At 39.5% G+C, this 15,316-nt stretch overlaps 1 protein-coding gene across 1 annotated transcript; it reads left to right on the top strand.

Annotated features, from left to right (window-relative positions):
* The first annotated feature begins 2,484 nt into the window (after nucleotides 1-2,484).
* Nucleotides 2,485-3,411, top strand: LOC129681819 (olfactory receptor 5B3-like). Its single transcript, XM_055613999.1, has one exon. The coding sequence runs from the start codon at nucleotides 2,488-2,490 to the stop codon at nucleotides 3,409-3,411; it is 924 nt and encodes a 307-aa protein (XP_055469974.1). The 5' UTR covers nucleotides 2,485-2,487.
* Nucleotides 3,412-15,316: the final 11,905 nt, after the last annotated feature.

Here is a 15,316-nt window from a genome sequence, read left to right as displayed (position 1 = left end):
TATTCCAGGTCCTCATTCCCACTCTTCCATAAGACCCCCTGTGCTCTGCCTTGGCTGTGAGTTTCAGCATCTGCTTTGATTCCATGCCGGTTGGAGTCTTTCAGAGGACATCTATGGTAGGCTGCCAACATGTTTCCTCTCTTCAATTGCTTCTGGTGTCCATTCTATTTGCACTTCTGAATGAGAATTAATCATCCTCCATGGGGTTCTCCTTGCTATTTAGCTTCTTTAGGCCTGTGGGTTTTAGTATGGTTATCCTGTATTATATGGATCATATCAGCTTACATGTAGGTATATACCATGAATATCTTTCTGTTTCTGGGTTACTTCACTCAGGATGGCCTTTTCTAGTTTCACCCACTTGCCTAAAAATGTCATGATTTCTTTGTTTTTTTTTTTTTTATAGCTGAGTATTATTCCATTGTGTAATGATACCACAATTTCTGTATCCATTCTTCAGTTGATGGACATCTAGAATGTTTCCAGATTCTGGGTATTATGAATAAAGCTGCTATAAACATTTACATTTATTTATCTAATTATTTATTTATTTATATTTTTTATTAATTATACTTTATTCATTTTGTATCCCCCATAAGCCCCTCCCTCCTCCCCTCCCAATGCCACCCTCCCTCCCCTTTCTGCATGCATGCCCCTCCCCAAGTCCACTGATAGGGGAAGTTCTCCTCTCCTTTCTGATCTTAGTCTATCAGTTCTCATCAAAAGTGGCTGCATTGTCCTCTTCTGTGGCCTGGTAAGGCTGCTCCCCCCTCAGGGGGAGGTGATCAAAGAGCAGGCCAATCAGATTATGTCAGAGGCACTGAACTGCCATGGGCTACATCTGTGAAGGGGTTCTAGGTTATCTCCATGAATAGTCCTTGGTTGGAGTATGAGTCTCTGGGAAGTTCCCTGTGTTCATATTATCTTGTTCTGTTGCTCTCCTTGTGGAGTTCCTGTCCTCTCCAGCTCTTACTATTTCCCACTTCTTCCATAAAATTCCAACTGTCAGGCAGAGTGAATTGAATTTTATGCATTCACATTCTTAAGGTGAAAACAAAGTGAGGATCATGACAAGGCATAGACAATACCAGAGGCTCAAATGTAGAAAGAAAAATTGGGAGAAAGAGTTCTCAAGATTTAAACTTATCCAGAATTAAAGCCCTTTAGGTTATTATTACATATCAATGACAACATGATTATTAGTATTCACTAAGCCATGTTTAAAAGCCAGCATTTTATTGACTTTGATATACTATTTTATTTTTGCAATACCCCAAAGTAGGCCTCATTACTGTCTTTATTTTTCAAATAGCGATATGGTGTTAGGAGAAGTTAGGTGATTTCTCAGTAATCAGTGAATGATGTGGTAAATATATCCTCCAAGAACTTGAGCTCTCTCTGTTTTAGTTGATGTTATGTCTTCCTTCCAAACTGTATCTGAGTTATAACATTCTCCCAACATACTTGTAAGCTCAACAAACTATTTGCAATATTAAGCACACTGATTCAAGTTAAAGCCTTCAGTGACCTAATCATACCTTATACTTCTAGATAAATCCTTAGCAATGTATCCAGATATTTGATACCAAAAGCATGAGAATGTGTGTGGAAAAAAAGTGAAAATGCAACTCAGAGATCATTGCTTTTTTTCATAACCTTCTAGTATTTAGAATAATCATTTCACAGTTAGGTCAGGAATATTTTTCTAGATTAATCTTTAATGAGAACAATTATATACTGGCCAAGATGAAGCTACCACACAGTATGCATTCAGTTCACTGTGACTGAACAAAAGAAGAAAATTATTCATTGAAATCACGTTAAATTATCATAGATTATTAGCTTGCAATGGGTTAAAAGCTTACCAAGATCCAGAACAGAAACTGGTACTAATGTTGTTTAAAAAAATGCAGGAAATTTATATCTGTTGTGCTTGACAATTTACTTGGATGCAATTATTTATCAAATTTATTATGCTATTAACAGAGAACAGGCAGTTTCTATACTAGCCTTTGACAGGTAAGTAGAATGGTGTTAGTTTTCTAAAGTCTGGGATAAGTGAAGAGGTACATTGACACATTAAAATAAACCATTTTCACAGTAACTAAACTGTTTATACGTAGCTAAGGAATATATATCATTTTGATTTTTGGTGGAAAGGCAGTTAAAATTCCCCACATTCCAATTACTTTATTAACCTATTACTAAATTAAAAATTAATTATATGTTCATATTTAGATGTTTTGTTTCTATGTATGTTTATGCACATTGTGTGTCTCATGCTTGAGGAAGCCAGAAGAGGGTGTCAGATGTATCCATCATACTGGATTACAGATAGTTGTGAGCTGCCATATAGAAGCTGGGTCCTTTGGCATAGAAAGCCAGGCTTCTTATAACCACTGAACTATCTTATTATTCTACTTTTTTTTTTTTTTTTTTTAGTTTGTTTTAAATTTAAGGTCTTCAGTTGGTTAGCTGATATCATTGATGGAGAACAGGACAGAAGTGACATGGTTCATCCTGCTGGGACTCACCAATGACCCAGGCCTGCAGCTTCTTCTCTTCATCATCTTCCTCCTCATCTACACCATCACCCTAGTGGGGAACCTGGGAATGTTCATGTTGATTTTCTTGGACTCTCGGCTTCACACCCCCATGTACATTTTCCTGAGTAATCTGTCCTTGGTGGACTTCTGTTACTCTTCAACAGTCACTCCAAAGGTCATAGCTGGATTCCTTACAGGAGACAAGATTATGTCTTACAATGCTTGTGCCTCCCAAATGTTCTTTTTTACAAACTTTGCCAATGTGGAAAGCTACCTTTTGGTTTCAATGGCCTATGATCGCTATGCAGCAGTGTGTAAGCCTTTACACTACGCCACCACCATGACAACACGTGTGTGTGCGTGTCTAGTCATTGGCTGCTATATCTGTGGTTTCCTGAATGCTTTTATCTATACTGTGAATGCATTAAGTCTCTCCTTCTGTGAGTCCAATGTGGTCCATCAATTTTTCTGTGATGTTTTAGCAGTCATGATTATATCTTGCTCTGATAGACATGTTAATGAACTGGTTCTTATTTATGTAGCAAGCTTCAATATCTTTTTTGCGCTGATACTTATCTTAATATCCTACACATTCATTTTTACCAACATATTAAAGATGCACTCAGCTTCAGGATATCGTAAAGCTCTTTCCACCTGTGCCTCACACTTTACAGTTGTCTTCATTTGCTATGGGACAGTCATATTCATGTACTTGCAGCCCAGCTCCAGTCACTCCATGGACACTGACAAAATTGCATCTGTGTTCTACACCATGATCATTCCCATGTTGAACCCCCTGGTCTACAGCCTGAGGAATAAGGATGTGAAGAGTGCATTCACAAAGATTGTGTTGAGGTCAAGATAATGTTAACAGCATGGATTTTAACTTTTGGGGATGCAAAACATCTGGATTCATTCCTTTCATATTAACTCTCAGTGCTGAATTTCATTTTCCCACCCCACACTGAATGCAAGAACCTGAAATGACATCTTCAACTCTGTTTGCTGTAAAAAGGTAACATATTGTTTAGAAGAGTAAAACACGAATAAAGTGACCATGATAAGTTTAGATGAGCTTTTGAAAAACAAGTTGAATATTATCATATTTAATCATTTTTCATACAGCATTATTTCTGTCACATCAATTCAAATCATTGTAAGCATGTGTATAAAGAAGTCTGCTAAAGAGAAGACACACATAGGTTTCTTGTGAAGAATTATACAGATGGTGTAAGAATTTTTTTCAGAATAAAATGTTACATGGATTTGTTATATGCCTAGTTTTGTGTTCAGTTAATTGTGCTCATTCCATAGGGATATCCAGATGAACACAGCAAACATTTAATGCTTACTTAATGACTAGAATATGAGGTTGTATTTAAAAGCAATACTTGAAACAAGTCTAAACAGTAGACTTAGATTATCTGTGTCAATTCTTATCACTTTCCAATCCATTGAGGGCTCACCTGGATAGAGCCAAAAGTCATTTAAAAGAAAATTCCATCTATTTATTCATGAGCTCTTGAGATTTATCCCTCATTTTCTTCTCTCTTAAGTGCTCATTTTCTCAGTCTCCAAGACATGCACTAAAATTCCCCTTCCTCATTAGCAGGTATTTGAGATCAAGACTAATGATTCAGCTACCTTTCCTGGCTTTTTATCTTGGAGATTATTCAATACAGGTCCCTTTCCTTTCCATTTCATTTCCTCTCATCTTCTTTTTCCTTTCCTTTCCATTTTCCTAACTCCTCCTTCTCTCTAATAAACCTGCCACAGAAGGCCTCTGAAAGCTTCTGCAGTATAGACTGTCAAAGCAGATGCTGAGCCTGATGGCTAACTGATGGGTAGAGTGAATGGAATTTTATGTAAGAAGTGGGAAATAGTAAGAGCTGGAGGGGATGGGAACTCCACAAGGAGAGCAACAGAACAAGATAATTTGAACACAGGGAACTTCCCAGAAAATCATACTCCAACCAAGGACTATTCATGGAGATGACCTGGAACCCCTGCACAGGTGTAGCCCATGGCAGTTTAGTGTCCAAGTGGTTTACATAGTAATGGGAAGAGGGACTGCCTCTGACATAATCTTATTGGCCTGCTCATTGATCACTTCCCCCTGAGGTGGGAGCAGCCTTACCAGGCCACAGTAGAGGACAATGCAGCCACTTTTGATGAGAACTGATAGACTAAGATCATAAAGAAGAGGAGAACCTCCCCTATCAGTGGACTTGGGGAGTGGCATGCATGCAGAAAGGGGAGGGAGGGTGGGATCGGCAGGGGAGGAGGGAGGGGCTTATGGGGGGATACAAAATGAATAAAGTGTAATTAATAAAAAAAAGAAAAAAAAAGATTTCTTTAGTATTTTGAACCATTTTGAGTGACCACATCCTGGAAACACACATTTAGAATACCTCAGATTTCATGCTCCAATGTGGAAGCAGTTTTATGAAGTATTTATAGTTTATAAAAGAAAGATTGTCATAAATCAGGGCTAGTTTAAAATGCATTGGTGGGCACATTAAGGGGCAGATATAATGAGATGGAGGAAGCTCCCTTCTTGGCCCAAGGCACCAAGACATTCTTAGCTCTTGACATTCTTAGCTCTTGATCTGTGGAAACTACTGTTCTGCTATATTATTAGCTCGAAGGAGTTTTTATTTATTATCATGAAGTGTTAGTTCAGATAGAGAATGGCTGTTACAGAAAGCTAAAAGTAGCCCAAAATAAAGTAATTAGCCCTGAACCTGCCAAATTCCAATCACCCTCACTATACTGAAATCCATCAATCTCTACAAACAGAATTTCATTCATAGCAAGACATAGTTTCTTTCTAGAAATTTTCATTCATATTATCTATTCAAGTCCAAACCTTGACAAGAATCTGCACCTTCCAATCTCCTTGGACTCTAAAATCCTGAAATCTTTCCAGTATTCTTCCTCACCTGTTACCTCTTCTGAACAACTGTTGTGGTTCTGAGGAGTCTCTATTTTCAGTGTCTTCTCTTCAGTTCTTATTCTATCCTCAGGTCTTTGCTTTGCTGACTATTTTGGACAAACTTTTATTTTTTTTAACAACATTTTCAGTTACAGGCTTTACCTGATTATATGTGGCATACTCACATGGTGTAGAACAAACTGTTTTCTAAAAAAAAAAAAAAGTACAATTTACTCATCTTGTATCCCAGCCCTGCCACCCTCTTCTTCTTCCATGCCCCTTCCCCAGCCCAATGATAAGGGAGGTACTCTTTCCCCTCCATCTGACCCTAGGGAAATTACTTTGAGACTGAGCTACTGTGGACTACATCTGTGAAGGGGTTATAGGTTATCTCCATGAATGGTCTTTGGTTGGAGTATCAGTCTCTTAAAAGACCCCTGGGCCCAGATATTTTGGTTCTGTTGCTCTCCTTGTGGAGCTCCTGTCAACCTTATATCTGACAAAGGGCTAATACTCAGAATATATAAAGAACTCAAGAAGTTAAACATCAATAAACCAAGTAATTCAATTAAGAAAGGGCATAGATCTAAATAGAGAATTCTCAATAGAGGAATATTGAATGGCAGAGAAACAATTAAAGAAATGCTCAATGTCCTTAGTCATCAGGGAAATTCAAATCAAAATGACCTTGAGACTTTACCTTACACTCATCAGAATGGCTAAGAACAAAAACTCAAGTGACAACACATGCTGGAGAGGATGTGGAGAAAGGGAAACCCTCCTTCATTGATGTTGGGGATGTAAACTTGTACAACCACTTTGGAAATCAATCTATCTGGCTCTTTTTCAGACATTTAGGAATAGTGCTACCTCAAGATCCAGGTATACCACTCCTAGGCATATATCCAAAATATGCTCAAGTACACAACAAGGACATTTGCTCATCCATGTGTGTAGCAGCTTTATTCATAATAGCCAGAATCGGGAAACAACTCAAATGTTCCTCAATCGAGGAATGGTTACCGAAATTGTGGTACATTTACACAATGGAATGCTACACAGAAATTAAAAGCAAGAAAATCATGAAATTTGTAGGTAAATGGTGGGATCTAGAAAAGATCATCTTGGGTGAGGTATCCCAGAAGCAAAAAGACACTCATGGTATATACTCACTTTTAAGTGGATATTAGACATAAAATACAGTAAAATCATACTAAAATCTGCACAACTAAACAAGCTAAGGAATACCCTCAGTAAGATGGTCAATCCTCATTCAATAATTCAAATGGGATGGCCATCAGAAGATGGAGAAACAGGGAACATGACAAGAGCCTACCACAGAAAGCCTCTGAAAGATTCTACCCAAAAAGGTACTAAAGAAGATTCTGAGACTCATAGCCAAACTTTGGTCACAGTACAGGGAATCTTATGAAAGAAAGGGAAGATGAAAGACCTGGAGGGGACAGGAGTTCCAGAAGGAAAGCAACAGAACCAGGGGTCTTTTCTGAGACTGATACTCCAACTAAGGACCATTCATAGAGATAAGCTAGAACCCCTGCACAGATGTAGCCCATGGCAGCTCAGTCTCCAAGTGGGTTCCCTCCTAATGGGAAGAGGGACTGTCTCTGACATATACTCAGTGTCTGGCTCTTTGATCACCTCCTTCTGAGGTGTGTGTGAAGGGGAGCAGCCTTACCAGGCCACAGAAGAAGACAATGCAGCCAGTCCTGATGAGACCTGATAGGCTAGTGTCAGATAGAAGGGGAGGAGGAAAGCTTCTATCAGTGGATGGGGTGGGGGAGGGTTAAGGGAGGAGAAGAGGGAGGAAAGATAAGATTGGGAGGGGTGAGGGTGTGGGCTACAGATGGAATACAAGATGAATAAATTATAATTAACAGTAAATAAATACATTATATGTAAAATATAGTTATAATAGAGGGCAGAATTGTTTAAGAAATAAAAACTTTTTCTGAAAAAATTATCCCAAAATATGTGGATTGAACTATATAATTGTTTAGCTCTTTAGACATCAACATTTATGCAACAAGGTTCTGCAATACCATGACAGATTTTATAGCACCTTTTAAGGTATTTACCAATATTTGTAATACAATTTGCTGTTATCTTGTAGAAGAAATTGAAGCCAGATATGAAGGTAGGTATGCATCTATAATCTCAGAACTTTGGAGACAAATGTAGGAAATTATGAATTCAAGGCTAACCTGGGCTAGAGAGTGAGATGTCATTTTCAAAACCCAAAGAACAAGTCACAAAAGAAAACAGCCAATCACCTCTGACAAAAATCCTGCAGCAGGATTAAGCAGAGGCAGCCTTTTCCTTCAGACTAGCTTCAGCCCTATCTGCTTTTCTTCCTGTTCTTTTACTGGAGTGCAGCCTTCCTAGAGTACTGCTGCTGGTAAAGGAAGAATGATGCTCATTATTGGAAGTTTCCTGAAGCTTAAGAGCTAGATCAATGAAGCAGAGAGGCTGTTCTTGAATGTTGAGGATAGGTTACTAGAGGTAAAGTGAGAAAAATAATTAAATCCTTCCCTTTCAGATGCCATTGACCTTTGTTCCTTTATGACTTATATAAGTAGCAGAAAGTCTATGGATTTGTTTATCAGAGAGTTGACTACAGCTTGAATGAACACCTCAATTATACAGCAATAACACCAAGCTCTAAATAGAGTGGAATCATTAAAGAATGGCACTTGTAGATAGATAGATGTCATTTTCAAAGGAAATGGAATTACAATGGCCTGAAACTTGGTTGTCACTGTCTGAAGACATGGGGGAAGTTGGATTGATATTTTTTCTTTCTTTTAAAAAATTCTTCCCTCTTATATCACATTCTGTTTTCAGTTTCCCTCCGTTCCCTCCCCAGTGTCTCCCCTGCAACTTTCCTCTGCCCCAGATTTATCCTCCCCTCTGCCTCTTCTCAGAGAAGAGCAGGTCTCCTAGGTACATCAACCAAAGAAGGCATAACCAGCTACAGTAAGACCAGCTACATCCCATAACATCAGGGCTGAAGGAGGCAACCCAGATGGCAACCCAGTTGGAAGAGAAGAATCCCAAAAGCAAGCAAAAGTATCATAGGCAGCTCTGGCTCCCACTGTTATGAGTCCCACATAGAACGCTAAGCTACTCAGTCATAACACATATAAAGAGGATTTAGCTCAGACCCTTACATGCTCCCTGATCTCTGTAAGGCCCCATAAGTACTATTCAGTTGATTCTGTGGGCCTGTTCTCCTGGTGTTCATGACCCCTATCTTCCACAGGACTCCCAGATCTTCACCTAAAGTTTGTCTGTGGGATTCTGCAAGTGCTCCAGTCAGAGGCTGAATGAAGTCACTCTTGCCTCTCTGTTGACAATTATGTGTGGCTCTAAACCCAGAACACTGTATACAAGTCAAACTCTAGGTAAAAGGTTTTGTGGCAGAGTTAGCATCCCAATCCCTCCACTTGAGGCATTGCATGCTTCCAGAAGGTGGCCAGTTCAGGCTCCATTACTAGAATTTTTTGTTAGCGTTACTCTTGTAGATTCCATGGAGTTTCTACTGCCATAGGTTTGTACCTCCTCCCCAAAGAGCACTCCAATTCCAGTAGTTTCTCACAATGTTTTCTCCCTCCCCAAAACTGATCCTCATGTTCCGAACCTTACCTGACCCCAGTCCACCTGCAATACATATTCTAATTCTGCTTCCAAGGGAGAGCCTTGCATCCTTCGCTTAAGCACTCCTTTTAGTTAGCCACTCTGGGTCTATGTATTGTAGCATGATTATCCTTTAGTTTACCGCTAATACCCATTCATAATTCCATTACAGATAAAATCTACATAGAAGTGAGTACATACTGTGTTTGTCTTTCTTGGTGTGGTTTACATCATTCAGGATGATCTTTTCTAGTTCCCTTGATTCAATTGCAAATTTCATGATGTCATTGTTTTTAACAGCTGAGTAATATTCCATTATACAAATGTGCATATTCTTTATCCATTCATTGCTTGAGGGACATCTAGACTGTTTCTAATTTTTGATATGAATAAAGGTACTATGAATTTAGTTGAACAAGGGCTCTTGTGGTATGATGGAGTGTCCTTTGGATATATGCGAATGAGTGGAATAGCTGGGTCTTAAGGTGTTGGTCCTTCTCCCAAGGGTCTAATTCGTGGGTAAGGACAAGGGGTCCAAGCTGAGGGAATGAGAGGCATCAAAGTCAATATACAGACACCAGAAGTTGGGTGAATGCAATAAGAGGGTGATCTGATGCAGAAGCACTTACTTCTGGAAGAGAAAGCAAGTTATATAGCTTTGGGTGCCCAATAAGGTTTCTCCACATCATCTCTAATCCTGCCTTTGTTTGTTGGCCTCCAGGAAGCTCCCTAATGTCAGGCTTCTCATCCTCTGTCCGACTTAGCAGACAAGTCTGTGGAAGTTGACCCAGGCTGTGAGCCTTAATGGCCCTTTGCTGGAGATGGCCACATTAAAGTAGATCAGTTCTGAATTCCTGAGAAACAGCTATATTTATTTTCAATGTGGCTGGAAGGTTGCACTCACATCAACAGTGGAGGAATGTTTCCTTTGTCCGAATCAGTTGTCCCTTATGTTTTTTTTAAATTTTTTTATTAATTACACTTTATTCATTTTGTATCCCCCCATAAGCCCCACCCTCCTCCCCTCCCGGTCCCACCCTCCCTCCCCTTTCTGCATGCATACCACTCCCCAAGTCCACTGGTAGGGGAGGTTCAACTCTCCTTTCTGATCTTAGTCTATCAGTTCTCATCAAAAGTGGCTGCATTGTCCTCTACTGTGGCCTGGTAAGACTGCTCCCCCCTCAGGGGGAGGTGATCAAAGAGCAGGCCAATCAGATTATGTCAGAGGCAGTCCCTCTTCCCATTACTAGGTAACCCACTTGGACACTGACCTGCCATGGGCTATATCTGTGAAGGGGTTCTAGGTTATCTCCATGAATAGTCCTTGGTAGGAGTATGAGTCTCTGGGAAGTTCCCTATGTTCAAATTTTCTTGTTCTGTTGCTCTCCTTATGGAGACCCTGTCCTCTCCAGCTCTTACTATTTCCCACTTCTTACATAAAATTTCATTCACTCTGCCTAACAGTTGGCCATCAGGCTCAGCATCTGCTTTGATAGTCTGCAGGGCAGAGGCTTTCAGAGGCCCTCTGTGGTAGATTCCTATGTTGTTTCCTATTTTCTTCTTCTGGCTTTCAGAGGCCCTCTGTAGAAGGTTCCTAGGTTGTTTCATGTTTTCTTCTTCTTCTGATGTCCATCCTCTTTGCCAATCAGGGTGGGGATTGACCGTTTTAGTTAGGGTCCTCTCTCTTGCTTGGTTTCTTTAGATGCACAGATTTTAGTGGGTTTGTCCTATGTTGTATGTCTATATGAGTGAGTATATAGCGTGTGTGTCTTTTTGCTTCTGAGACAACTCACTCAGGATGATCCTTTCTAGGTCCCACCATTTACCTGCAAATTTCATGATTTCCTTATTTTTCATTGCTGAGTAATATTCCATTCTGTAGATGTACCACGATTTCTGCATCCATTCTTCAGTTGAGGGGCATCTGGGTTGTTTCCAGCTTCTGGCTGTTACAAATAAAGCTGCTACAAACATGGTTGAGCAAATGTCCTTTTTGTGTACTTAAGCCTCTTTTGGATATATGCCTAGGAGTGGTATGGCTGGATCTTGGGAAAGCGCTATTCCTAGTTGTCTGAGGAAGCGTCAGGCCAGATTGCTTTCCAGAGTGGTTGTACAAGTTTACATTCCCACCAGCAGTGGAGAAGGGTTCCCCTTTCTCCACAACCTCTCCAGCATGTGTTGTCACTTGAGTTTTTCATCTTGGCCATTCTCATGGGTGTAAGGTGAAATCTCAGGGTTGTTTTGATTTGCATTTACCTAATGGTTAATGAGGTTGAGCATTTCTTTAAGTGCTTCTCTGCCATTCGATATTCCTCTACAGAGAATTCTGTTTAGCTCTGTTCCCCATTTTTTAAGTGAATTACTTGGTTTGCTGCTTTTCAGCTTCTGTAGTTCTTTGTATATACTGGATGTGAGTCCTCTGTCAGATAAAGGGTTGGTAAAGATTCTTTCCCAATCTGTAGGCAGTCGTTTTGTTCTGAGGACAGTATCCTTTGCTTTACAGAAGCTTTTCAGTTTCATGAGGTCTCATTTATTGATTGTTGCTCTTAGAGCCTGTGCTGTTGGTGTTCTGTTCAGGAAGTTGTCTCCTGTGCCAATGAGTTCTAGGCTGTTCCCCACTTTTTCTTCTAACAGATTTAGAGTATCTGGTTTTATGTTGAGGGCTTTGATCCACTTGGACTTCAGTTTTGTGCAGGGTAATAAGTATGGATCTATTTTCATTTTTCTACATGTAGACATCCAGTTGGACCAGCACCATTTGTTGAAGATGCTATCTTTTTTCCATTGTATGGTTTTGGCATCTTTGTCAAAGATCAGGTGTCCATAAGTGTGTGGTCTTTTTTTTGGGTACTCTGTTCCTTTTTTTTTTTTTTTTTTTATCTTAGTCATTCTGTCAGGAATCTCAAAGTCATTTTGGCTTCATTTCCGTGATGGCTAAAAACGTTGAACATGTTTGTAAGTGTTTCTGGGCCAATTCAGATTCCTTATGTTGAGAATTCTCTATTTACATCTTTACCCCATTTTAAAGTTGTGTTGTTTCTATATTTTGGATATTAGTTTTCTGGAAGATATGGAGGTTTGTGAAAATCTTTTCCCATTCTTAGGTTTCTGTTTTGTCTTATTTACAGTTTTCTTCATCTTGCAAAAGCTTTTCAGTTTCATGAAGTCCCATTTATTAATTGTTGATTTTATTGCCTGAACTGTTGGTGTTCTATTCAGGAACTTGTCTCTTGTGCCAATCTTTAAGGCTTTTCTTCACTTTCTCATCTCTTAGATTAGGTGTTTCTGCTTTTATATTGAGATCTTTGATCTACTTGGACTTGAGTTTTGTGTAGTATGATAGACATGGATCTATTTGCATTCTTCTACCTGCCAACATACAGTTTGATCAGCACCATTTGATGAGGATGCTTTCTTTTTTTCTATTGTATATTCCTGTCCTCTTTATAAAAAAAAAATCAGGTGTCCATAGGTGTGTGAATTTGGGTCTGTGTTTTTTATTGGAGTCTAGTGATCAAAGTTTTTATTTTTTATGCCAATACCATGGGTTTTTATTATTACTGCTCTGTAGCATAGTGTTACAGGATATTTGATCCCACTGTGAACCTGGGATTGTGTAGTGTAAAACACTGTTTTAATTGTAGTATGACTCAGTCTTTGATTCTAGAAGTTTCTGTTTGCTCTAAAAAGTACTTGAGTTGGGACTCAGCTTTAGCACACACCTTTAATCTAAGAGCTTTGGGTAAACAGAATTAAATATAGTTATCCCTAAGTCAAGAAATGGAACAAGCAACCAGTTGACACCAAATGAACATGGGGAAAAAAAACATAGAGTGAGAGGAAGTCCAGAGAATGCATAGAGAGATGCACAGGAAGTAGAAAGGAAGGGCATTGAGTTGAAGGGTATTTAAGACAGTATAGAGAAGGAGAAAAGTCCTTTTCTTTCTCGGTTGTGAGCTGAGTAGAAAGGGCTTTTTTCTTCAGGGATGTGAGCTGAGTAAGAAGAGCTTTTTTCTTGTGGGGTGTCAGTGGAGTAGGAAGATCATCTGGTGCTTTCTCTGCTTCTCCATGCTAGGAGGCTTTCACCTCTGCATCTGGCTCCTGAATCTTTACTGGTAAAATGGAATGACTGAGATTTTGTTTTAAAACAACAGGATGGCTTGATATTAGGGATGATGAACCCTCAAGAAGTTTTGTTATTGTACAGTACTGTTTTAGCTTTCCTGGTTTTGGTTGTTTATGTTGTTTTTCTATATGACTTACTAGCTTTTTTAATCTCATGAATTTACAGCACAAACTAAATCTGAACCTTGGGAGCTGACTCGGTGGCTAAAGTGTTTGTTGTACAATCATTAGGTCATGCGTTTAGATCCCCTAAACCTGTGGGAAATCTGGGCAGAGTGACGTGTGCTCAGTCCTGACCCGTGATAGTCTGCACCGCAAGTGGTTGTCACCTTAACACAGAAATTACCGCAGCAACGGCATAGAGAAAGGTAACTGCTACACACTTCTGGCAGAAATATGTATTAATATAATGACAGTGGATAATTATACGTAGCATCCCATATCCTGTTACTGCGTGAAAATTCAAAAGAAAGGAAATCAGTTTGAAAACAACAACAAAAACAACAAAACAGCAGCAACAACAAACAATAAGAAACTATGGCCTAACACATTCCTCCCACTGATGTTCACAATACACAGAGCATGGAAAGAAAACTTGAATGGGCTCATCTGATCGCAGAATAAAAGAAATATAGTACTCAAATGACCTGGTATAACATTTACTAATGATTCATACAAATGTGATTAGTTATCATTAAGGCTTAATTAGGGATGGGGAGATGATGAAACCGAACAATGTTTAGCTAAATTGGTGCATGAAAATATGTGAAAACCTGCTTTTTTTGTTGCAATACTTTTTTTTCTTTTTGAGATAATAATTAAATTGCATCATTTATCCCTCACCTTTCTTCCTTCAAAACTCTCCAATATAGCTCTTTCCATGCTACTTATAATTCACAGCACATTTTTTATTATGTGCTATTTTATTTTATTTATTACTTTATACATTTTGTATCCCCCATAAGCCCCTCCCTCCACCCCTCCTGATCCCACCCTCCTTCCCTTTTCTTCATGCATGCCCCTCCCCAAGTCCACTGATAGGGGAGGTCCTCCTCTTCTTCCTTCTGATCTTAGTCTATCAGTTCTCATCAGAAGTGTCTGCATTGTCATCATCTGTGGCCTGGTAAGGTTGGTCTTCCCTCAGGGGGAGGTGATCAAAGAGCAGGCCAATCAGATTATGTCAGAGACAGTCCCTCTTCCCATTACTATATTACCCACTTGGACACTAAACTGCCATAGGCTATATCTGTGAAGGGGTTCTAGGTTATCTCCATGAATAGTCCTTGGTTGGAGTATGAGTCTCGGGGAAGTTCCCTGTGTTCAAATTTTCTCGTTCTGTTGCTCTCCTTGTGGGGTTCCTGTCCTCTCCAGCTCTTATGATTTCCCACTTCTTACATAAAATTCCATGCACTCTGCCCAGCAGTCGGTAATCAGGGTCATAGCACATTTTGACTAGTTGCTATTGCATGCATAACTGTACATCTACGTGTGTGTATATTCTTAAATATAACCTGTGAGAGACCTAAAGATTAAAAATTGGTGGCTATTATTTTAAAGTTTAAGGCTTGAACTAAGGCTAGCTGGGTGGAGACATATCTAATAATGCCCTGAGGGGAAGACTAGTCTTACTGCATTCTTTCCCTGACCTCTGATTATACAGTAGCTAGGAAACCAGCCCATATGACCAGGCCAGAACTGTTTGTAGTTTTTGGTGCCTAAAGTGGACCAATCATTCCAAAAGTCAATTTCCTTTACCCAATCATGTAATGCCAAAGCATGTACGTCACTGCTTGAGTTTTTTTGTTTGTTTGTTTTCCCTTAAAAACTCTGTACCCCTAGACCTTGGGGCCGCATTCCTCTTCTGTTTCCACAGGGGGGTTGTGTCCCATGTTCGGACGCATATATAATTTAAAAACCTCATGTATTTACAGAGGAGTCTATTTATTCCTGGTCTTTTGGGGTTCGTGAACTGGGCATAACATTTTGGGGGCTTGTCAGGGATCCCAAGACTCCATGAACCTGACTCGGGATTTTTTATGCCGGCAATAAGTGTATA

Source organism: Psammomys obesus, unplaced genomic scaffold (genome assembly GCF_907164565.1).
Source record: "Psammomys obesus unplaced genomic scaffold, mPsaObe1.curated_primary_1811, whole genome shotgun sequence".
Taxonomy (NCBI): Eukaryota; Metazoa; Chordata; class Mammalia; order Rodentia; family Muridae; genus Psammomys; species Psammomys obesus.
Note: the sequence above shows the minus strand (reverse complement) of the source record. Positions and strands in the feature narration are given on the sequence as shown.